Source organism: Penicillium coprophilum, assembly GCF_028826855.1.
Source record: "Penicillium coprophilum strain IBT 35676 chromosome Unknown utg000001l_segment0_segment0, whole genome shotgun sequence".
Classification (NCBI taxonomy): Eukaryota; Fungi; Ascomycota; class Eurotiomycetes; order Eurotiales; family Aspergillaceae; genus Penicillium; species Penicillium coprophilum.
In genome coordinates this window covers 1,259,498-1,283,864 of record NW_026622720.1, presented here as the reverse complement: position 1 = coordinate 1,283,864, position 24,367 = coordinate 1,259,498, and the positions used below count along the sequence as shown (strand labels likewise).

Genomic DNA, 24,367 nt, shown 5'->3' with positions numbered 1-24,367 from the left:
ACTGAACGAAAAGTATAAGACATAGGATTGGACAACAAGCGTGCGAGATCTCAGTGGAGGCCAACCTTGGTGAGATACTCGGCTACAATGCGACATCCCTGCAGTAGTCAAGTAGTTATGTGTACGGAATATTAGAAGAATGAGACGAATATATACCTTTTTCAAATTCAATTCATGCTTCAAGCACTGTAGATTCTTGGGATGTTTTGTGTGGAGTCATATCCGTAGATGTAAGACCAAACATCCAAATAAATACCTATATTATAAAACTATTAACATTGATATATGCATATCTAACTTTAAATCTACTCATTCTCTATAACACCAGGACAAGGTAATCCCTACCACTACCCGCACGAATCTATTTCGCAGGCGCGGCCTTCCAGAACAACCATCCAAACGCAGCAACAAACTTCATACCAGCAGCCATCCACAGCGCGGACTGCATACCACCACTGCTACGACTCAGCCATCCACCGACAATAGCACCGATCAGCAGACACACAACGCCACCGATGCGACGATTGCGCTTGGCATTCGCAGTCGGCTTGTCGACGAGCTTCGGATCCGACGCAATATCAAAGTAAACACTGGTCAAGACCACAGTCGGGATCTCATTGTATCCTAGCGCACGACTGCACGTCATTCCACCGGCGGACTGGAAAGCCAGCAGGCCGATCGGGATCAACTCGAGGAAGAGCACGCCGCCGTCTAGGGCGGCGTCGGCGGAGGTGTGGGGAATGACGTCGGCTTCAATTAATGCGACGGCGACGATGATGAGAAGGGTTTGGATCAGGAATGAGACGAAGAGGGTGCCGCGACGGACGGCGCCGACGCTGCGCATCGCGATCGAGAAGATCATCGCGCCGAAGAAGAATGACGCGATCGAAACGAAGGACTTGAGCCAGCCCCATGGCTTGTTGTTGGGTTGATTGGAAGCGCCGAGGCCTAGGAAGATTGTATTTCCTGATTTCAGAAAGGGTTGTTAGCTTTCGATTTTCTCTGTTGGGGTTTGTTCGCTTTGGCTTTGCGCCCCCTTGGGAGAGCGACCGCTATGACTCGTACCCGTTTGCATTCCAAGGAAACAGGACCAGGCATTGTAGGCGCTGCTATCGCATAAACCGGTGAGGAAAGTAAGCATCAGACAGATCAAGTCGGCGTGTGTGGGCGTCAGGTTTTGCTTCCATCGTTGGGCGACGGTGGACTGTTTGGCGGGGGCATTTGGGGCTTCGAGATCGGGTGCCGGGGGCTGTTCTGTTTTCTCCATTGTGAAATGTGGATTTGTACCTAGTACTCTGGACCGGGTAAGTGGGAGTACTCTGGACAGAATAATAAAGAGGGAAGAATCACAAGTCAACAGAATTTTCGTGTTCCTGGCCCGAGGTGACTACCGGGGGAAAGTTTATTTCTCGGGATTTGGTCCGATTGTGGTCCCTTGGAGGCCGTGTACAATATCTTCAGGGCTACTTCTTATAGTAATCTTATATTTCATATTGTAATCCAATGGCAAGCTCCTGAATGCTGCTGCCTGGAAGTTCAGCACGCAATAGTGGAGATTCATGGGTCTCGGATAGGGCTGAATTAAAGTAAAAGATCTTATAGTAACCCGGACATCACATCTATGTCAAGTATTGCATCTGCAAATCAATATAGAGATCTCCATCGATTCTACGTACGACAGATTGTTATAGACATATTCTCCGTGCTTCACGCCTTGATTTCAACGCTGACGCTACAGTGATTAGTAGAGGGTTGCAAAAACCGCCGAATCACCGGTGAAATGTAAGCCCTAACCACTATCTGCGTCAAGTGCTGTAATATCATCTCGCTTTCTATTGGGGGAACTTTGGTCTGCCCCGGTAAGATACGGACATGACGATCATCCAAGACTATATTATGCATAATCCTAGTAACTTCTTTGCATCTAATGCAACCACTGTCCGAACTAGAAACAGGTGCATTTTTCGCCTTTCTCAACCTCTTGATCTCAGCTTCGTTATCCATAATTTATCTCGATGCAAGGATATATGCTACGATATTGGAGTTATTAATCATTATAGCAGTATCTCACTCGGCCCTGCGGTGAAGACTCATCGTCGATCCCAGGCGCCATGATCTGCAGCGGAATACCAAGACGCTAGATATTGCCGTAAGCCAAAATGAGTTCACAGGTGAGCAATCCAGATGCAATTTTTGAAACGCCAGGACCTTGGCAAAGGCGAGGATCGCGGGTTGCGCAATTTTTGTTGTTATCTATCAATACGGAGGGGATCTCAGCCCCTGTGACTTGGTGGGTTCTTGGCCTTTGTCTACCCGTTTTGAGGCAGCCCTTCCGCTGGTCAGATCTCTGCAATCACTGGGATTGGTCTTTTCTTCTCTCGCCCTCCCTCCTACTCTACGAACAGCGCCTAGTTAGTAGGCAGTGGTCGTAAAGGTGTTCGCAGAGTTCACAACAACAATAATTCCAGCCATAGGAGCAACGCCAAAGCCCGAGATCAAGATATCAATTTGAACGTCAGCAATAAACATAGAAGTAAACGAAAAAAAGCGGCCTTTCGAACGCACCTCCCGCTAAGACATTTACGGATATATGCAAGACAAGCGCACCAGTAACCGAGGTCAAACCTAAGTCAAGAGCCTTGGTCTGAAGATTCCTGAACAGGGCATCCCTGCGACCCAAAATAGCACATGGAGATTGGGACATTGGCATTTGCTGCGCTACCGAACAACTTGCAAACCGCCACCGACAACGGGCAATTTAGCATATCCTTGGTTCAGAAAACTTGATTTATAGTATTTCAATCCAGATACACTCATTTTGCTGTTTCTGACACGGCTGTCAATAGGAACAAGGTATTGGACACCCTTGACGAAAAGGCTTCGGCTAAATTCGGAGGTATTAAGCGATGGGGTATAGGAATCATCTATGGATAATGCTCTGATTGTTAGCGAATACCACACATTCTTTATCCATTGAGTTCGATTATTGGGTAGCATTATAGAGCCAGCTTCCCTTATGTCTTTGCTTCGTAGTCACATCAACCCAATGGTCACATCGTTCTTGACTCGCGCATAGAGCTAAACCTCAACTTCCAGACTCAGCTCAGTTTTGATATTCAAGCAGCTATTCTCCTCGCCCACTTTCGCTGATCGATCCTTGATCCGAGATTCACGAGCAGAGCCAATCATTTTACCAGGTGGCGCTGGCTACATCGCCCTTCTCGGTGACGCGTTTCGCGGAACAGGAATCAGCGAACACCGACTCTCTCCCCCGATTACTTTCAAATAAAAGGGTTCCACCAGAGGATATCGAATATAGTCTAGACTAATATGGTTCTAGGGATATCCACTACGATAATAGCTTGTCCCGTGATAATTGATACTACCGAAGCAGTCGGCCCAGGCCAAAGAACGAATGCAAGAGAAAGGCAAAGAGCTGTGAGAATGAATATCATCACTTGTTGCGCTACCACCCCAAGTGCAGGCAGGTCTATTCATGGATGTTCTGTCATCTTGCGCGATAATCAGGCACGCATTCTGCGGGATCCGGAAACCCGATAGACCTGTCGTCTTCGCTAATGTAGTTGATAACTTGCTCTATATTGAATTTTCGACGGCTGAGGGTCGGAACAGCTTTTCATAACATTCATTTGGAGGGTATCTTATTACATATCCCGAAAGAAACTAGGGTCGCAAGGGAGAAGGAATAGTCTCTATTACCTGCGATGAGCCTCCACAAGTACATTGGATATATGTGAATGCAAAAGCTGACGAGATTGAATATGGCCTGCTAATATACCTCCAAGACCATCTTGTTGGGCCATGGGACTGCGACTCACTGGAGGAGGAAATTACTTCGGAGGGCTTGGGGGGCTTCATGTTTGTGGAAGTTGATGGGGCATAGGCGCTCTATTTGGACCGGGACGACGATGGCTTCAAAGAGACAAAATATCGATAGGCAGAAGTTTCAAAGTTGAGCTGACAAGGGGAGAAAGAAGGAAGGAGAGAGATGATGAGGGTTAGGAAGCCTTCACTATATTGAGGGGTGGGGGGTAGAGGTAGCAAGATAGATGCTATATGAGCTATGATGAGCCACTTCTATGAAGAACAATGCATTTATGTAATAAAACAACGTATCCCGCACACGATCTTATTAATTAGAAGCTTTTGCCGACTGGTTAAATGCCCTTCTGGCTTCAAAGCCCGGAGATTGGATGCCTGTGTTCCAATCTAGGATGTGGTTTGCTGATTTAAAGAGTCCAAAATGAAATCCTGTGAATTGAAGAGGGGATTGTCCGGTATATCGGACACGGGATTGCCTATGATATAAATGGAATTTCGCCTCTAAAAATGCTCGGGGACCCCTTCACCACCCAATGTTTCCATTTGAGACCGCCTAGCCCAGGTGTGGAGGCCATGTGGGAGCCTAAGCGCATCACCCAATGTGTTGCTGCATTTCTAGTGGAAGATGAGATGCATGAAGTGGAGAAAAGTAAGGTAGCGTACAATCCGTAATGCAGAATGGGCGTCTCGTATTGCTCCATTGAGCATCCGGCTCAACCATGAAGCCCCCGTCACCAAACACCCGTAATGGCAGCCATTGCGATTGCGTTCATAGCTTGTTCTTTTCACTTCAACCCGGCTAGCTGGGGGCTGTTTGTGCTAGCTTGCAGGGATCATGACCTCCATAATTCTAAGTCCGGTTAAGTCCAGAGTTCTCACCTTAACTCCGTCAATAGCGATTGTTTCGGATGTTGAGTATTAATTGACATATGTTCGTCCGACCAGCATTGACTATTACACTGAAACATCTTACATCCATCTCAACCTAAACAAAATTCCGTCATGGCCACCGTCACTAAGCCCTTGATCTTAATCACTGGTGCAAACCAAGGCTTGGGATTCGCAACTGCCCAACAGCTGGCCAGCACTGGCAAATACAATCTTCTTATCGGCGCCCGGTCCCAGGAAAAAGCTGAAGGAGCAATCAAGCAGCTCCAAGAGTTTAGCACTGACAGCTCTTTGACGCCTATTGTCATCGATCTCGATCAAGACCAATCTATCACGGCCGCAGCCAAGCTCGTCGAAGAGCGTTTTGGATCACTAGATATTCTCATCAACAACGCCGGTATCAACAGATCGTCCGACCCAAACGCTACCCTACGCGAGACCTATCGAGCTGTGTTTGAAACAAATGTATTCGGCGTAGCAGTGATGACTGCTACTTTCTTACCACTACTCCGCGCTTCGAAGTACCATGACCGGCGTATTGTCAATGTGACGAGCGGCCTAGGTCAGATTGGTATGGCATACTCGCCTACTTCGGAGTATAGTGCTAAGATATGGGAGCTGCCCGTCTACCGCAGCAGCAAGTCTGCGATAAATATGATCAATGCTGTTGATGCTGTTAGTCTCGAAAAAGAAAATATTCTATCTGTTTTAGCCGCTCCGGGTTACTGCCGGACCAACTTCGGGGGTGGGAATGGCGTCAAATCGGCGGAGGAGGGGGCTCGCCCTATTGTGAGGGCTGCCACTGAGGGCACGGCGAAGGAGCTGTTTGGAAAGCTTGTGGATGATGAGAATACGCTGGTTGAATTTGGATGGTAGATTTGTACTGGTATAGGGACTGTGAGGCTGTTGATATGAGAAGGAGATTAGCGATAGTTATATGAGAGCTGAGCGTACATTTGGTTCAACCAATTTGCCGTCTCAAATAGAACGAGTGGTTGAATACATTTCTCCAGATAGGAACTACAGCCCATGGAAACATTAGTCAAAGGAAAAGGCCTTGCGCCCATATATTATGGTACGGATGCGATACGACGAGAACATATCTGAAGTGTACGTCACAGCTAGCATGTCAGACGATTGGGCTATAGTAAGAATGCCAGTATTCAGGATCATACTCAATCTTGAACCTTTAGCCTACTCCGAACACCAAGGTTCATATTTATACATCATCTGCAGTAGCTCTCTGCCATAAATATAATTGCAGATGGCTTGTCTACTAGCTGGCCCTTGTTTCAAATTGTGAAGCTGTATTTTCTTCACTTTGGGAGAGAAACGAACGCTCATTGAAGAGAATCATCTACATGATGATGCTTGGAACCGCAGGGATGTCACTCATTATAGCGGCGTAGATTCAAGTTCACCATGCAGTGAGCTAGAGCGAAGGATAGGTTCGATTACAGAGCTACAATGAGTGCACATTCGCAAAAAAGATGCAGTCCTCAAGTTCATGGTTCTTCTTTCGAAAATAGTTGTATCATTGATACCCATATCGCGGTCAAACCCTATAGCAACCCCGGAGTTCCAATCCCACCAAGACAACTCAGAGCGCCCAAGTCCTCTCAATCTGAAGACAATCCTCCCCAATCTCCTTCCAACCCAGGTTGCCCCACCTCGCAGGTCTCTCAACAGCATCAAAAAACTGCCTCAGCGCCAGCACCGTCTGCACCGCCCAGCGCTTCTTACTAACCTTCCCAACACCAACAGCTAGTGGTGTCAAAAGAACCCTCTCAATCTTCCCTTCCCCCTCCACGGAACGATTATGCCCCTCGACCTGACACAACAAGCTCCAAATACACTCATAGACAACTTCCCGGTCCCAGCGGACATCACTAGGCTCCCGCATTGTGGGACAGATAGCCACCCATTCACAGCCGTACTTATTCCGCTTTAGGTCATCTGGGAACTCAACAAGCGTGCACGAGCCTGGCGGCGCAAAGCCGCGCCATTTGTCATAGAGGACTGCTTGTGCTGCGCGGGTCAGAGCATGATAGTCCTGTCGTGGACTGAAGGTCATCGAGATGGCGTGGTCGAAGGCTCCGTCAAGGCGGGCGTAAGAGTTTGCTGGTGAGACGATCAGGTCGAAGGTTGTTCCTTCCGGGAGAGAGTTGAGGCGCTCGTTTATTGGGGTTATCTTTAGTTTCTCTGGGTCGTGGTCTGGCCAGGTTGTTTCGATGGCATCATTAAAGGCGTCCATAAAGCCGATATCCATGCAGAGAAGGAGGACTTCGGGGATGTTGGCTGTCATCTTTGCGTAAGGGGTTTATTGCTGAAGGGAGGAATTTTGGAGTAGATTTTAGACAGCAGTGTGTAGTTCCAAGGTTAAATAGACGAAGCCTCAGGTCAGCAATTTACACAGCCCCGTGGATGCGGAAATTCTCCCGAGCCTGACTGTGGCTTTGCCTGTTGGAGTCAATCGAGTCATTCATACACAAGTTGTACTTCAGAGGTAGCTACTACGTACATCCCCATACCTTCTCTTACATGTATGTAGTTGCTACGATTTGCAGGCCGAAATATAAGAACCAGGCACCAATGACGTGGGCTCACTTTCCTTTTTCAGAAGCACATCTTCTCCAACTCATAGTCAGCCGATTAGGCCTAGACTGAACGATCACCAGTTATCTCATCGGCACATCACCCGCAATAACATCCTTAACATTCGGCGCTTCGTCGAGGAATTTGTCCATCAATGGCCCTAAATCGTGAGAGGGAGCAACGGCATAGATTCTGATACAACTACGTGCTTTTCAAAGAGCTGCTCAATCGAGCCAAGAAATCACTTAATGACCCGCAGCGGCAGTGGCGGCGGGGCTCCCACTGGTCCACGAGTTGTGTCTCTCGACTCGGGATCCGATGAAACGGGGGCTAATGCTCAGTTCGGGCTAAGCTCCCTATTTAGGTTACATCGCAGTCTGTTGGCCCCTATATGGCGCGCTATTCCCGATACACGATGGGGGGGGCGCTTTTGGCTCAGGGCAATATGAATTCAAGCCGCTTCTTAGAGCCAATGAGTCTGGTCTTGATTGCCCTATTTAATTTACTGCCACAACCAACGAGAGACCCGTCCTGCATCAATCACCCCGTAGTCACTCTCGCCTCAGCATGCCGTGGACAACAGCCGAACACTCACCGAACACCTTCGCCCGGCCTCTTGGCCCCAATGAGGTGTTCATCAAGCTAATCAGTGACCCCGGCCACCCGCTGGGTCGTGAACACTGGGCCATCAACTACACGGCCACCATCAGTCCTCGTGGGGCATATACTGCTTTGTCGGGCTCGCCTGACCTCGTACCAGCCCTCATCCGCTATAGTTGGTTACACCTGCGCTTCCAGCATCCTAGTCTAGCTGCACATCCGGACTCCAACTCCAACGTCATCTACACGGTTCCAGACTCGGCCAATGCTCTTAGCAAATGGGCTTCGCAGACCTTTATCGTGGAGGCTGATGCCCGGTCCGCTGACGAGGTGATTCCCACCATTGTACCAGCTGCCGACGCCCGGCTGTACTATGTCTCCCAATCTAGTGAACTGCTCCTGCATACCGCACACTGGCGTATGGATGGAGTCGGCGGCCTGCTACTCCTCGGCCAACTGGTGGACCTGATGGTCTCACATGCCGACACTCTTCTCGCAGGGAATCTGCCAGACCCCTTCGATTCCTTCCAATGGGGTTCGGAGGTCGCACGGCTGGCGCCACCGGTCGAAGAAGCCGGCAACATGCCCCTCACCGCGACCGACGAGCAGAAGGCTGTCGCACACGAGGCAGTTGGAACCTTTGCCCTGGCGGCGGGCGCTCTTGGGGTGCCCTATACCGGTGATGCCTCATGTCTGCCCTCGGGCACGCGGGCCGCCGAGCTCAAGTTCTCGTTGGCTGCCACTTCCGCCGTTGTGTCTGCCGCAAAAGCACGTGGAGTCGGGATGACGGCCGCCGTGCATGCCAGCCTGGCCGCAGCCAACTTCCAGCACGCGATCGCTGAGCATCAGGGTCGCCACTACACCAGCACCATCAAACAATCGTTGAGACCGTATCTCCCCGAACCGTACTCGACGCCCGCGGCTGCGGCCGGACTATACACGTCCGGTTGGTTAGCGCGTGTCGACTCCTCCGCGACTTGGGATGAGAATGCCCGCATGTATCAGACGGAGTATGAGAAGGGTATCAGTAGTGAATATCTCCAGGCACACCGGGAATATGCGTCTACTTTGGTCGATTTGATGAAGCACCTGCCGACTCCCACGGAGCCACCCAGCGATATTGATATCAGCAGTATGGGAATCATGGAGAAATATCTGGAGCGCGAATATGGAACCCCGGAGCGCGGGTTTGGCATCACACATGCCGGAGTTGGCGTGGAAATCATCTCGCGCCAAGGGGTAGTTTTTGTATGGACGTTCCGTGATCAGTTGACACTGCGACTGGTGTATAATGAGGCCTTCCACACCCCCGAGCAAATGACGGAGTTTTTACATGACATTCAAGCGGACCTGTTGAAGCATTTACGTGTGGAAGAGTAGACTGTTGAATACAATTATTCATTGAGAATATAACTACATGGCTCTTACTATAGACTTGATGCATATATGGTCTTCCTGAAGCTTGCAAGTTGAGTCGTCCTACGTGCTGGTTATTTTTTGAATGTTGTCTTCTTTATACATAGCAGAGGTTATACAGGCAACCAAACATAAAAAGAACCATCATTCATCCAACCCAATATCCCTCTCCTTCCGAAGAGTTGCCTCCTCAGTCATATCAGCATCACCTCCCAACGCCCGACTCTCCTCTTGAGTCGACACGTACCGAATCAAACTTTCACACAACCGATCCAGAACCCACTGAGGCTCTGTCTGTTTCGCCAACAAGGGACTATTTTCACCGATCCAGTCCCAGTTGATCAGTCCATATTCGTCTTCTTCAATTAGCGGCTGGGCATGCTGCGATGACAGTGGCCAAGATCGCGGATTAGTGAACTGAATGAGCCGGGTGAACTCAACCCATTCTTCGTAAGAGTATCGTTTCCGCTTGCCTTCTCGTGCCTGTTTCGTGACGCGGCGAATAGCAAAGGCAAGTTGCTTAGCAAGCTCAAGTGGGGTCGGATCGCGGGCAAGTTCCTCTATAGACCGAAGCGGATGAGACTCGGCGAAGTCATCACTTTGAGTATCAGGTTCACCGTCGTTCCGGGGCCCTGCCCTTTTCCCAGAACCGGATTCATCGGCGCCCTCGAGTGGGAAACCGCGCTGTCGTCGCTTTTTCTCTTGGTGAGATCTTATGCACTGACCAACGCCGGGAATGCGACCCAAGAATATTTTGTAGACACTTGATTGAGGAAGGACGACATAGTCGGCGACTATATCGGTGGCGCGCTTGAAGCTAGCGACGACGGTGTCGCTCATTTCGGAAATGAGCATTGTCATGGTTGGAATGGCGATTAGGGACCATACCACGAAGAATGGTCTTCCTGCATTCGACTGCGGTGTGAAATCGCCGTAGCCGATGGTTAGAAGGGAGATGAAGCAAAAGTAGAGTGATTCGAAATAGGTCCAGCCTTCTAATTTCCAGAATACCACCGCTCCGCAGGACCACACGATTCCGAATGCAACGACGCTAATGATCAGGTTGGTCCAGCGGCGGAAGCGCAGGGTGTCAGACTGGATACGGCGCATAGCGTTGAACCGGTCTTTTTCCTCGCGCATGACAATGACCTTAGGTCTACGAGCCGTGGTAATGGCATTGATGGTGTCGCGAATTGGTCGAGAATGACGATGTCGGTGACGAGACTTGGATTTTTGAAGAACGAGAGTCGGAGGGGTGATGACTTGGTCAAGTCGGCGTTTCTCTTGGGGATATTTGAACTTGTGAAAACCGACTGATCGCTCGAAAGTGGATTCTCGTTTATGTTCGATGTGTTTCCGAATGACATTGTCGTAGTGGACCTCGCGGGCAAATTTGAAGATGCTTTCCACAACCAGTCCCAGAATTATAATTCCAATGACTGCATATGGCCAGAGAATACCTCGACCGACGTTATTGGTGGCAATGATGTCGCCATACCCTAAGGTGAGGACGGTTACATCGGAGAAGTACAATGCATCGGCGAAAGAGATCCCGAGCACTCGCTGAAAAATAGCTGCGCCGATCAATAGCCAGACCACCAATGCGGTCATTTGTAGAATCAGGGTTCGTTGCTCGTAAGTCAGCGCGAAGTGTTGCGGGTATTTACCAAGAAAATAGCCCAGCATGTTAATCATCAAGATGAGGCTCAAGATAAAGTAGAGGATTGCTGCAATGACGGCACTCCAAAAAGCCTGCGAGTAGGTCCTATCAATGCCGACTGGGGGTGCATAAACGGCTGTGGCTATGGTAATTCCACAGAGCTACAAGCAATCGTTAGGTCTGAGATATACAAAATCAGAGACGTTACTCACGATTCCGGAGGCCAGGAACCACATAATGATCGTGACGGGCAAAGCTATGATATACCGTACGATCTGGGTGAAATTGAACAGTAAAAACATGTTGCCCACGATACCGCAGAATAGCGAAACGGCATTTAGGACAGTGTCCCTATTCACGGCGTTAGAAAGAAGGATTCAGGGTCCCCTCATGCTTTATACTCACCAGCGAGGGTCTGGATATCCTTTTTGAAGGTGGTTTCCAGCGGGACCATCATCATGCGAGAGGATCTCGCTTCGCCACGGCATAATCAGTGCAGCAATTGACATCACATTGGCGAGTGGTCCCGTTGTAGCAGCAATCAACGGGATGGCCGTTGATGCGACCCACCATGACTGGGGCTCATCATCTTCAGGTGGTCTCAGATGAATCTGACTGCAGATCCATTCCCATAGGGATAGTCGATCGGACTTGTCATCTGCGGGCATCTTACTTGTCATGGATCCATGATGCATCGTTTATCTAGCATGACCGGGTGCCCAGATCGGGGGTAGTCGCAAATGGAATGATCTTTGTGGCTCTGAGTCTAACTTTTCCAATATTTTTTGTAGCATCGGGTCACTTTCCAGGAGCGAGATGGTTGAGTTGAGGGGAAATTCAACAGCGGCATCCTCATTTGCTTTTGGCCAGGTGAGAATGCATGGGGACAGCGGGAACAGACGGATAGAAGCCTCAGCAGCTTTTGACTGCCACACAGAGCTCTGGAGAAGGCCGGCTTGAATGAAATCCCACTCTTAATTCGAGGGTTCAAGTACGTTCAAGGGCGAGGTAGCTACATGTGTAGCATCACGCAGCAAATGATGTCAACAATCAGCTCTGATAGCCGACGGTCCCGTGACCTTTCCAAATGCGTCATTATTTTCCAAGTCAAAATAAAACATTCGAACGTTCGATGTTATTGAATATATATGAAGTTTGTGAGGCTTGGCGCATATGCTCGAAAAATCCCCTAAAAATACCTAAGCCAACCAGGGCAAATAAGGTTGCATGACCACATGGACTTGGAATTCTGGCCCGGCTATACAACGTAGGTGATCCTTACTCTGTACAGCCTGGCGAAATCTCAAGGAAGCTCCATAGGCTTATGGTTTTATCCTGAGCTATCCATCCGATCTCATCATACAAAATGCCCTTGACATAATAACACATGGTCGCTCTTTTTCTGCACCTGAACCTTCAAAACCAACGTCTCACAAGATCGGTATGACTTCAAATCAAGATAATACATAAATCAGGTCTGAGCTAATATATAAGCTGGTCAGGGGCTCATAGCACCCATTAAACACATACATACCGAGCAAAATGAAGAGTAGTACTCCCCCAAAAGCTTCAGACTAGACTAAACCAAACACCTCCATACCAACAAATATGTTTTACAGCCTCACCAATTATAAATATGCCTCGTAGCTAGGATCTCCATGCAACCCAAGGCAAAGCCGGAGGTCACGCAGCCCCCTGCACCTCAGCTATGATAGGATCGCCACACCCTCGGGTACAACGTGCATGCAGCAAATGGAATGCGAAAGCTAGGCCAATGGCAACTGCGATCACTTGCATGAGATACAAATTTACCCGCTCGGACCTACACTTAGATGAAAGGTGACATCAGCTATTATTATTGGAGAGATAGTACCTGCTTTAGGAGGAGGTCCAGCCAGTAGTAAACGATCAACGGAGCTCTTTGATAATCAACAACAGTCACCGGGTTTGTCTAGAGGCTATGGATCTACGGGGGGGGGAAGGATCCACATTATATGTAGGCTGGAGGTACTTGCATTGCATACGAAGCGCCGGGGTGAGGGGTATCACATCACAGCTTTGACGTGGAAATAGTATCAATTTTACAACATGTCTTCGAGACTGAAATGTTTGGTATAACGAGTGTTAGGGTCTATCGGACGTTTGAGTCGTGGTTCTATGTACAACCCGGTTCCTCCGACCCAAAATCAACAGGGAAATGTAATGCAAAAGATAAAGGAAATAAAAGACAAGTGCGTAGACAAGAAATCGCAAGATGGTATCATCGAAGCAGAGTGACACGGACTTCAACAAAACAGAACGGACTTGACGGCCAGAAATGAAAAGATTAAACGAGGACGCCAGAAATGGAATGGAATGGATCAAGTGGACGCCGTCCTATGGAAGAAACGAGATCAAAAGCAAGGCGCCGGCACCAGAACGCAAAAACAAAAACAATGATCTTTTGGGGGTGCAACCCTGGGCAATATGGGCCGATGGGTTGAGAAAACAGTAAATGCGACGAGCAAAGCCAGCCGAGGCCAAAGCAACACGCTCCAAATGCGATTCAACAAATGTCAAATGCTCCAAGTGTAGATAAAAAGCAGTAGTAGGAAAGTCTCTGTCTCTTTGGGTATCACTCCCTTGGCAGTCGGTATAAGAAAAGAAAAAAGAAATAAACGTATGAAGACATCCTATGCAGCCGCAGGTCGGCGCAGAATGTCTTCGCAGTTGGCGTCGAATCGCATATTCCAAAGGCGAATACTGTTCATGAGCTTCTCGGTATTTTCTAGCTCACGGTCGCGACCGAAAATCGATTCGACAAATTCACAACCGGCATTGCGACCCATTGATACGGGTCCTTTGCCACCTTCTCGCTTGGCAGCCTTCCACATGTAGACTTCACAGCCTTTGAGGAGCTTCTTGAACCGGGACCAGAGGCGCTCGCCACTTATCAGGAAGCCTTCGACGGTTTCCTGCGCCTCCACGCGTTGAAGGCGAGGAAGGCATTCGTCGGCCCTCTTTACTTTGCCCGCCAGCTTGATCAACAATAGCCATAAGTCGCCTGCAACGTCGGCCATGGGTGTCGATGCCCCGTGATGAAACACTGTCCAATCGTAGATCCACTTGCCAAGGGAGTTTGCATCAAATACACTACCAAGCAAGATGATCGGTGCTTCGGTGGGGTCCCAGTTTTTGATCGAATAGCCTGCTGGGATCCCTGCGGCCTCGGCGTCATCTTCCGTAGCGACAGGTGGCGGTTTGGCCGTAGCAGGTGGTGGTTTGGGTTTGTTGGGGGTGCGAGTTGATGTGGATTGGCGTCTGGTGCGAGTGCGCCTGGCCGCTTCGATATCCTCGTTGTTAGGAGCCTGAGTGAAGTAAAAGTGAGAATCAGCTGGATTTGATTTGCGGTAAGAGGTCGAGGTGCGACGCTGGCCAGGGCCATCTCGAGTGGGGTTCGAGGCCGGGGGACGACCTTGGCGACCGGTACGGGGTTCGCGGGCGTTGGTGCGGACATCGAATGCTTCGTCGACCTCATCTACGAAGACGGGTCGACTCTGCGATTGCGACGGGTAGTATCCGTTGCCGAGGCCATCCCCCGTAGGATGACCGGTTGAGTATCGGTGTTTGGGCTTTCCCGCAAAAGAAGCACTTACATGATCGTGCTTTCGCGATGGAATGCCATAGTCTGGGGTTGCTTCATAGTAACCTTGTGGGTAGCCAGACGCATAGTATGGTGTTTCTTTGGTGGCCGTGTAGCTGGCTTTGCGATTGTGCCGCCGCGAGGTGCCCCGGGGTGAAGCGTAAGCGTTGGCAAATTGAGAGGCGTAGTAGGCGTATTGAGGTGAGGTGGGAGGTGATTGAGTGTAATCGTAGGTGGACCACCCGGGCGGTGGACTGGAGTAATGATACATTATCGCACGAGCATATGGAGAGTCGATCAGATAAATGTAAATAGGCCGGAAATGCAAACAATCCAACAGTCAAATGAAATCAAGGGAAAAAAAAACACCAAGTATATTATACAGGATATCGTGCACCCAAACAGAAATCGACGCCGACTTTAGAACTGCAGGTCAGATAGGATTTTTTTTTTGAGAAGACCGTCACCGTGGTACAGGTTTCGATCGAAGAGAGGAGGGCTGGAACTGAATGTGCTGAGAGAGCATTTGAACGTTCTTCGGTCAATTCGAGGAAAAGAGAGAGAGTGCGTTTAGGGGGATCCTAGAGACCCAATATCTCCTGATTGAAGGAGATTGAGGAAAACAAAGAGTAGAGAGACCCTCTCCAAAAGATGTTAATGGCTTTGAATTCAGAGAGGGAAAATATTTTCAACCCGATGAAAGGGAAAAAGGAAGATGGATCCCATTAATGTCAGCGCCGGCGATATTGGCGAAGGCCAATCAGTGCCTCCGCTAGTGGGCGGCGCGTGTGAGTTGGCGTTGTGGGCTGTGGCGTTTGGCTTTCTTACATGTATTGAATTTCCATGAATTTCAAGGTATTCTATTCATTTCCTTTATATTTTATAATTTAAACGATCCAGGGTTTCTCCTTCTGGACACTCCCTCTCTTATAGCTTGCGCTCGACCTCACGAGTACATACTATGACTCAACTTGATGTGGCAAATACAATCGAGTCCCCATTCTAGCATAAACTAGTACTTTCTATCTCACTCTGAATCTGCGAGAACCAAAGTACCATCAAGTCGCAATGTCCCTACCCCTCAAGCTAGTCCAGATGGAGATGCTTCCATTGGACGCTATATGCAAACCGCTTGGCTGATAGCCCCTCAGTTGGATCACGCAGCGGGCAACTGCATTTTCCTCGGTATGTTTGGATTTGCCAGTCTCAAGGCAACTGCCTAACGAGGTTTTTTATTTCTTTTCACTCGTGGTGGACTGACTCATTCTGAGCCACAGGCAAAAAAATCAGGCGTCGAGGTCGCCACTACGACGTAGTGTCATTATATAAAACATCTTACTGGCTGCCTTACAGATATCTGGCGATGGAACTAATTTAGATCAGCTGGCGTGTCATGGTTGGGTTGGATAGCGCAAAACCATGTGCTTGACTTCCAGAACTAGGCTACATTTTCCATGCCTCGTACGGTTCATCTGCATGAACGCCGTCATTAGTTGCAGCACGGAGAATACTGTATACGGTAATATAGTCCTTGACATCGTATATAAAATGATTCTATCATTATCAGTAGTCTTCGGGACATAGTAATACTGATATGTACTTATGTACTTACTGTAGGCAGCGCTCGATATACCTAATGCAGCAAACTAAAGCCGGTTCCATGGTTGAGCTATCGGCATCCCAGATTTTACGACGGCCCATCCCGCCTCATCCAGTGGTTCAGACTCCACTAACACCCCAGATAACTCAGACATGATGTGTTTCAATGTTACTAGTAGTATCTGTAACATATACGAACACGTTGCCATGGCAAGAAAAACTGATGAGCCCCATCCTGATATCTTTTACACACACATCCACTTCGCACTGCCATGTTAGGCGACCTCATGGATCATGCATAGGCTTTACCGCTGCGTCGCTGGGCACCAACGACCACTTTGGGCGAAAATATATAGATTTTGCAGACCGCAACTTGCTTCTTCGGTCTGGGCATCAGAAACTTGAGTGGGCTGAAAAATCTTCCGCCTAGTGAAAATAGTTATGATCAAGTACGAAATCAAGGATGCGTATGTTGTAGCGGATGTGTATACGAAGCGTTAAGATCGAAGCTGCATAATGAGGGGCAGTGTTCTCCAACTAGAAGCAAAATGAAGTCACTTTTGAATCACTGTTATGTATCCATTTCTGACGTTGACTGCCCACAGTTCATTGTCTCAGCGTGGGGCGATGAACAATAGGCGACTCGCTATCGTTGCGATCGCATTCAATTTCAAGCCCTAGACTGCCTTTTCGGGACTGGTCTGGCACTATCAGATGCGCAGGATGCGTCATGACTAGCAGTGCTATTCAGACTACACACCAACATCACATCGACATTACAACCAAGTATTCCCTAATCAAACAAGGCACATGCCTCTGTATGTTCAACGTAAATAACAAAACCACCACTTTGCGCAGCCACCAATACCACATAATACCGACATAGTTTTTACGCTCACGCACCGATTAAAGGGATGAAAGATGGAATTTTGAGCACGTCCTTGCTGTCCACACAAAAGAATCCAAGGTCCACCCCTGATTCGAGGGATTTGTTTTTTCTTGAATGAGTCAACCCTTCGAGAATCCCCCCTGTCTTAGCCAACCAGGTAATAGGCAAAAACCCGTCCTGCACTGCCGATCATCTAGGGTTGCACATGGCTTATTTTTTTTTATTAAACCTTTTAATTAAATCTCCCCAACATGTTTTTTTGATTGTATCTGCAAGATAGATCTCACATGCAGGTAGCAGATGGAAAAATATATAAATATAGATGTATCTGCCGACCATACGGAGTAGATTGACCAGGGTTTAATAGATCTTACTCGACCCCTATTCTCACATTCTTTGCCACTCCAAGCTGATCTCAGCTGGGGAAAGAAAATAATATAACCTTCATTTGTGTGTTCACTCGCCTCCATGGAATTTCTGGAACAAGGTTTAAAGCCCCAAAACACCAAGCCCGCTAACAAGGCTGCAGGGGGGGCCAACGGGCTGGAAGCCGACACGCATGTTTCCTCGGCTGTAGGAACATAACCTTGCACTGGTGCACGGGGACACATCTTTGTACACCGTTCCCCCTGAGCGAAATAATTGGCTCTGTTCAATTTATATCCCGTGCTTGTACGACTCGCATAGGTAAGCTTAGTATGGGGGGCCTACAGGTAAATTATTGTATTCATATCATGGCAGCGGTTTAACGGCTCAACATCCTTGAGTAATGTTTAGGGTATACTATAGGGGTAAACGCCTACGGAGAAGATGCCGTGTGGGTACACCGTACTCCGTACTCCGCCCGAAAATAATTACAGCACCCTGGCAAACTGCGGATTTCAATGTGGGATTGGGCAATTTGTTTTTGATATCAAGCCCGCCAAGTCCGGATGGACAGGGGAGTGGTAATAATAACTCACTTACAAGCACCTACCGCTTCACCCCCTAGCCATCTAATTAAACATGCACGCACTAGACAATATCCATAAAACTATATCACATCAGGCACCCCGTACAATATAGTTTGCAACATCCTATATCACCCCTTGCACGAGCGGATGTCGGCTTTGCCGGAGAATCAAAACAAAACCTTGATCTCATTTTAGTGTTTGCTAGAGGTACTCCGTATTCTAGGCCCGGTTGGAATACTAGCGGTCGGTGAGATCCTCGAGGGTAATTGGTACGTGTGTTATCCATAAGCTTTTGTATCGAGCTTTTGTGGTTTCATTGTGCGTGCTGATCAACTAGGGCTTGGATGACTGCCCTTGCCCTGTGCCCTATAACATACTGCGCAAGCGCCGATAGGTCTAGTTTTGGGTAGGTGGTACTTTTGTCGTTGCGCCGTGGGGTTTGTGATAGAGGGACAGGGCTTGCGTTGGGTTGCTGCGGAGTATGCAGTGGTCCTTTACCTGTTTTTTTTTCTTACTTTTGCGCATACTTCTAGTTGGAAAGGTCTCGGGTTGGTTATCTCTTGAGTGGCTTGGTCCAGCCCCTGTTATTCGGCCTTTGGGCTTTGAATAGAACGTAGATTCAATTCAGTACGTGTTACGAGGGGCTTTTTCTAAAGCGGCGCAGATGATTGGGAATAATTGCTCGTGAATGGTGGGCGAACGGTGAACAGGTTGATTCCTGGGTTCCCTCCGTGGACAATATAATATATGTAGTCTATATTTGAAGAGTTCTCTTGATTCAGCATTAATTCAATAAATATCTAGATATGCATGAAATTCTATTTAGCCTCTATGAATCGCGGAAAAGAAGAGCAAGTATGTACAACGCATATGGCATTGACAGGAGGCAATATTGCTGCATATAAAATGAATGGTATCATGTTTGTCAAAACCCAACACGCGAATCGCTGATCCTCAAACAAAGTAAAAATCCAATGAGTCCGTCCCACCAGAATGCTGTAAAGCTGGAAACCACAAGCCAGTAGCTCGGGCAAAGATTAGAAAGAGAAAATGTACAAGATAAACCGTCTATGCAACCATGTACTCCCCGTCCCCTCGTTTGGCCAACATAACTTGGGACCAACGGAAGGCCTGTGACGAAACTGGCGCCCTGCCACCAGATAGCGGAGGAGGGGGTCCGAAACCGCTAGGATAAACTGGGAATGAAGATTCATCAGAATTATCAGCCCAAATTCGTTCCAGAAGCTCTAGGCAGGAAATGTTGTTGATAAAACCAGAATCCTTGGAGATATCCTTGCAGCGATTGCGGATGATGGAGCGGTGATCGTCCTGGACACACTCCGAGCCGACAATGAACAGTGGCCAGAGAAGATATACGTCCGATTGGACGGTAATGATGCAATGCATGGCGAGCTGGACAAGGTGCTGGATACGGCCATGACACGATGGAAGGGTCGGCTCGGCGAGACGTTCGCAGTATAGAAGGGCAGCATGACGGAAGCACTCCGAGATCTGGTAGACGTCCTGGAGATTCTCGGGTGCCACTTGGTATGCTGATGAGGAATTCTGTGGCGCCATATAGGTAGTAGAGTCCCACGTCATTGTGGACGCAGATAAGGGCGGAGATGGGAAAGCGGCCTGAACAGGTGGGTCAAATCGCCAGGATTCGAGTCGCTGCCTGAGCGAATACCACTCTGTCCAAAATTCTGGAGAGGAAGGACGACGGCATGAGTCACTGCTTTGCGGCGGTGTGGGAAGAGAAAATGCGTATTCTGGTACACACCCCATTCCTGGATTGGGCACGACTGTCTCCCATCCAGGGAGAATCATATTAGGAGGGAGGGAAGTAGTGGAGACAGCGGCGTCATTTGGGCGCGATAGATTGGGCTTTTGATCCTGACTGAGGAGATTTAAACGTCCCAGCTGAGAGATAAGCTTGAATAAACGACCATCACAGCCGGCCAGATTCTCTAGGCCCCATTCTCCATCGGTTATGGAGCTGATCTCTAAACACGTACCGCGGAGTTGCACATCACGGTCATTTGTGGTTGCCGTCAATGTATCAAACCACGAGAACATGCGGATGAACCACTTGAGGTCATCTGATATGACACGAGAATGGCGCATTCGAATCGCAAGTAGTCTTGTCACTCCAGCAAATTGTTCACGAAAGCTACCAACGCCAGTATCACAGCTGTGGAAAAGGCAGAGCATTAACAAAGTTGCCAGTACGGAGTCTGACATTCTGCGACGAGGGTCGGCCAAATCAGCATTCAAGGCCTTGACGGCCATCCCTCGATGGTGATTTTCTTCTCTCATATACCCTTCGACCATTGAGATGCCATATCGATCTTGGAAATCTTCATCGGTGAGGGCGCGGTGAGCCATTGATGACATACGTGCGGGCAGAGTTCGTTCTGTGGAAAGATGATTGTGCTCTCGCCTCTGGCGCAAGTTGCTTGTAGACAACGTCGCAATAGCCTCCTGCAAAGCCTCGCTCTCCATCGCCAAGCGTATGACATGGGTTCGGAATGGATTTGTCGGGGTATCGAAGGCAACAATCATGGGGGCAATGACTTCAGCGTAGTAACTAATGAGATAACGAATGCGTGGGGTCCGCCCCACAGATCGTGCTAAAAGCAGCTGAGAGAGTGATGGAGAATGGGCGGCATTCCAAAGTATATGATAATTAGAATCACGCTTGACATCCTCTTCATCCGTGTCTTGTGAGGCGGGAGGAGTAGCAGCCTGGCGTGAGTATGGGGCTGCAGTCGGCCAAACCAGAGAGCCAAAATTAGCTGTCGGGCTTTGAATGGGAGCATACAGCAATGGCGGCTCCGGGGTCATATTTTGGCTCTTATTGTTTGGAATGATCGGGCGACTGGGTAGCGGGAGCCCTGAAATCGCAGGCGGAGCAGCAAGCGTGCTAGACCACGATTGTGGATCTGGCATGTCCATTGCCCAAGCCATGTTTGAGGACATGTCAAAGGGAGCTGGCATCATGAGTGGGCTACCTTCGAGTTTCACACTTGGCGCCCTCGCACCAAAAGATGGCATTTCAGGGCCAGTTGACGAAGGCATCGCGACCGAAGCATTGCCCGGAACCCGTGAAGACTGGCCGCTACTACTTGAGGTCTTCGGTTGTGATTTCGCAGCATTTTCTGACAATTGTCCTTTCGATTCCATCACCGGAAGCTTCTGACCCCGGAGTTTCCCTCGACTTGCGACTCCAACACCCCATGTCAGCGTCGTCTTGTATCCGGAACATTCGCGGCCGAGGTCGAGGCACTGGGAGCAATAGGGTCGGCGCCGGTCACACCGTGCACCTCGCTTGGAGCAGGCGAAGCAGTCGTCTGGGGCGCCGCTGACCACAGTTCTCTTGCGGCGTTTTCGGACCGGAGCATTTGGGTCGGTCTTGCGGGATTTTCCTTTGGGCGCGGGGTCTGGCGCGGGACGATCTGCACTATTGGCGGCCATCCTGGATGGGCGTGGGCAATGCCCGCACGGATTCCATCCGTTAGACCCCAAGAAACGTGTTTGATTGGAGTAATAGGTGTTCCCTGATGTAGGCTACTCGGTTTGGGGGTTGGAGATTTGTAATGGGGGCGGAAATATCGAATCCCACAAGATCGGCAGATTTAAACAGGGGTTCGGGGATAAAGCTGCACTTAAATAAGAATAATAGACTCTCCGATCCTGCAGGCTGAAAAAGAAGGAATAATATGACGGAGAAAGGTGTTGGGGGGTGGATATGCGATCTTCCCGGTGGAGGCTGATCCGCGCTCTAGTCGTTTTGAAAGAACTGCCTAGGTGGATTGGGGCGCTTTTTCGAAAAGCAAATCGGGAAGTCGTTCATCTCATTGGAATAAAATCCTTCAAGGTCTCACATGTGTTTTGATTCGATCTTGTTCCATATTTGACTGATGTTGGCCTTGTAACGTATGTTCAAACACCTCGGCTTAGGTGTAGAGTCGGGGTATTTCGGTGATCTCGTGACTCTTCGGGATCAAATCATCCAAAAGATCCAATATCATTGAACACATATAACAATATATGTAAATGATGTCGGTTCAAGTCGTGGGATGTATGATGTTGGATACTTGAGTTGTTGCAGACTTCGTTGCCAAGCCCAGTGGGCTAATCTTCTTTCCGCCAAACCCGCAGACTTCCTGGAACAATGCGCCACAGCCCCTGCAACCCGACCATCGTGCTCCATCAATCCGGCAATATATATGCAACCATTTCTTCTTCCTTGACCTGGTGAACAAAGTCGATCGGCGTGCCTCTGCGCCGCTCCCTGAACCCCTGGATCCAAGCGCAGTAAACCGGACTATCTAGCAATAATGAGTGCTTTTCGACCTGCGAAAGCGAAGGCGCTCGTGCTAGCGATGCTCACTTTGATTTTAGTGTGCACTGTATACTTTTACTGGTCTCCAACAACTGCGTCCTCCACTGTACCCCTAGTCCCAAACACAGCATTTGAGGTCCCCCTCACAGAACGCCAGAAGGACTTTTGGAAAGCCCTTCGACCCATAATTGAACGCCACCGGCCGAATTGCCCTTCCCCGGAAAAGCGAGGCGATGTCGAAGCCCAACACTTCGACCCCACAAAAGACCAGCCAAGACCCGACCTAACGGGCCTGAGCGAGGAGAATGTACGCAAGATGGAGGAAGCCCACGCGGCCTTCATCGAGGATGTCAAGAATGCAGACAAGCAGTTAAAGCCGATTCATACCCCAGGTAAGCGAGGACTGGTATCGACAGCTGGCGCTACGTACCTCCCCGTTTTCGTCTCATCGCTGCGGATGCTCCGCCGCGCGGGGTCAAAGTTGCCGGTCGAACTCTACATGAAGGATGCCACCGAACACGAGAAACATATTTGTAAAGATGTGCTTCCCAAACTCGATGCGCGGTGCTTGATCCTGGCTGATGTGGTGGGTAAAAACATCATTGAACACTATCAACTCAAGATCTTCGCTGTTCTTTTCTCATCCTTTGAAGAGATTGTTTGGATGGATGCCGACTGCTTCCCTCTTGGCAAACCCGAGGACCTGCTTGACTCTGAGCCATTTAAAACCAATGGTCTTGTCACATGGCCCGACTTCTGGGCCTCTTCCGCATCTCCGTTGTACTACAAAATTTCACGCCAAGAGGCACCATCCATGGCTGCTAGACAGTCATCAGAAACCGGCGTATTCTTAGTCTCAAAGAAAACCCATTCTCTAGCTCTTTTGCTGGCTACATACTATAACTTTTATGGCCCCTCGCATTATTTCCGCTTGCTGAGTCAAGGAGCTCCTGGCGAGGGAGACAAGGAAACCTTTATCCATGCTGCCTCAGCTGTAGGCGCGCGGTTCTACACTGTCAGTGAGAGGGTGCAAGCCATCGGACATGCGAATGCAGGTGGACTCTCCGGATCAGCTATGGCCCAGTCAGATCCGCGGGAGGACTTTGCCTTGATTCAGCAGGATAAGCGGCGTGTAAAAGATGAGTCCGTTGCCCCCGCACCGCACATCTTCTTCATCCACGCAAACTATCCCAAGTTTAACCCCGGTGACCGCATTTTCGGCATGGGATGGGAAACAACCCCTACCTTGAAGGAGGACGGTTCGGATGGACGTGCCTGGACGGCACCCCCGGAGACCATCAAGCGATTTGGATACGATGTCGAAAGGGCTTACTGGGAGGAGATCAAATGGGTGAGCTGCGAGCTCGAAACAGCGTTCAAAACGTGGGAGAACAAACTAGGCTTGTGCCAGAGAGTCGAGGAATATTGGGGCCATGTCTTTGCTGAGCCACATGACGATGACCCCAAGTTTACTTTAGATGGCTGATCTCAGACCTCACTGGCGCAGTCTGTACCTTAGGCCGCTCTTCATCTTGCCTAGCCTCCCCTACCCTCCCGCCGAACAGGATTTCGGTGTTTGCCTTAGATCCGACTGCACTTTGGCCGTACTCCTCCCATTGGCTCGGTACTAGTGGTGATAAATACTTTTTTGATTGGCAGAGATGTGCCATTTCATTCTGGCTCAATAAGCCGTTCAACCTATTGGAAAGGTTGCAGATAGCTGATGCCTGTTTCTTTGGGCTTTTATAGACTGCCGATGCCTTGTACAATAATTCGGCCCTGAAAACTGGGGTCTCGTACATATCACCTAATTTTGTTTAGAAAGCCAATCTCATGACAAACATTCTATTTATTCCTACGGTTCATGATGGCATACCTGGGTTGAACCTACATTTCACTGTTTCTCGCTTATGCGTAGAGAAATTTTACACATATGACGCCAGAGGTTCCGAAC

General features: G+C 49.1%; 9 protein-coding genes across 9 annotated transcripts; 4 read left to right on the top strand and 5 right to left on the bottom strand.

Moving 5' to 3' along the window:
- Positions 1-361: 361 nt before the first annotated feature.
- Positions 362-1,267, bottom strand: N7500_000469 (YoaK family protein; the record flags this gene model as incomplete). Its single annotated transcript, XM_056671615.1, has 2 exons — positions 362-966; positions 1,066-1,267. The coding sequence occupies 2 exons, from the start codon at positions 1,265-1,267 to the stop codon at positions 362-364; spliced, it is 807 nt and encodes a 268-aa protein (XP_056537188.1).
- A 3,083-nt stretch (positions 1,268-4,350) lies between these two features.
- On the top strand, positions 4,351-4,591 carry N7500_000468 (uncharacterized protein; the record flags this gene model as incomplete). The annotated part of the gene is made up of 2 exons (XM_056671614.1): positions 4,351-4,492; positions 4,521-4,591. 2 exons carry the CDS (start codon positions 4,351-4,353, stop codon positions 4,589-4,591), a joined length of 213 nt encoding a protein of 70 aa, XP_056537187.1.
- A 254-nt stretch (positions 4,592-4,845) lies between these two features.
- N7500_000467 (uncharacterized protein) lies at positions 4,846-5,607 on the top strand (the record flags this gene model as incomplete). The annotated part of the gene is made up of 1 exon (XM_056671613.1): positions 4,846-5,607. The coding sequence occupies one exon, from the start codon at positions 4,846-4,848 to the stop codon at positions 5,605-5,607; it is 762 nt and encodes a 253-aa protein (XP_056537186.1).
- Positions 5,608-6,331: 724 nt separating this feature from the next.
- Positions 6,332-7,036, bottom strand: N7500_000466 (uncharacterized protein; the record flags this gene model as incomplete). Its single annotated transcript, XM_056671612.1, has 1 exon — positions 6,332-7,036. One exon carries the CDS (start codon positions 7,034-7,036, stop codon positions 6,332-6,334), a length of 705 nt encoding a protein of 234 aa, XP_056537185.1.
- Positions 7,037-7,893: 857 nt separating this feature from the next.
- On the top strand, positions 7,894-9,306 carry N7500_000465 (uncharacterized protein; the record flags this gene model as incomplete). Its single annotated transcript, XM_056671611.1, has 1 exon — positions 7,894-9,306. The coding sequence occupies one exon, from the start codon at positions 7,894-7,896 to the stop codon at positions 9,304-9,306; it is 1,413 nt and encodes a 470-aa protein (XP_056537184.1).
- A 180-nt stretch (positions 9,307-9,486) lies between these two features.
- On the bottom strand, positions 9,487-11,697 carry N7500_000464 (Ion transport 2; the record flags this gene model as incomplete). Its single annotated transcript, XM_056671610.1, has 3 exons — positions 9,487-11,163; positions 11,215-11,353; positions 11,408-11,697. The coding sequence occupies 3 exons, from the start codon at positions 11,695-11,697 to the stop codon at positions 9,487-9,489; spliced, it is 2,106 nt and encodes a 701-aa protein (XP_056537183.1).
- A 1,977-nt stretch (positions 11,698-13,674) lies between these two features.
- On the bottom strand, positions 13,675-14,895 carry N7500_000463 (uncharacterized protein; the record flags this gene model as incomplete). The annotated part of the gene is made up of 1 exon (XM_056671609.1): positions 13,675-14,895. The coding sequence occupies one exon, from the start codon at positions 14,893-14,895 to the stop codon at positions 13,675-13,677; it is 1,221 nt and encodes a 406-aa protein (XP_056537182.1).
- A 4,238-nt stretch (positions 14,896-19,133) lies between these two features.
- On the bottom strand, positions 19,134-21,542 carry N7500_000462 (fungal specific transcription factor domain-containing protein; the record flags this gene model as incomplete). The annotated part of the gene is made up of 1 exon (XM_056671608.1): positions 19,134-21,542. The coding sequence occupies one exon, from the start codon at positions 21,540-21,542 to the stop codon at positions 19,134-19,136; it is 2,409 nt and encodes an 802-aa protein (XP_056537181.1).
- Positions 21,543-22,408: 866 nt separating this feature from the next.
- N7500_000461 (alpha-mannosyltransferase) lies at positions 22,409-23,899 on the top strand (the record flags this gene model as incomplete). Its single annotated transcript, XM_056671607.1, has 1 exon — positions 22,409-23,899. The coding sequence occupies one exon, from the start codon at positions 22,409-22,411 to the stop codon at positions 23,897-23,899; it is 1,491 nt and encodes a 496-aa protein (XP_056537180.1).
- Between the last annotated feature and the right edge of the window lie 468 nt (positions 23,900-24,367).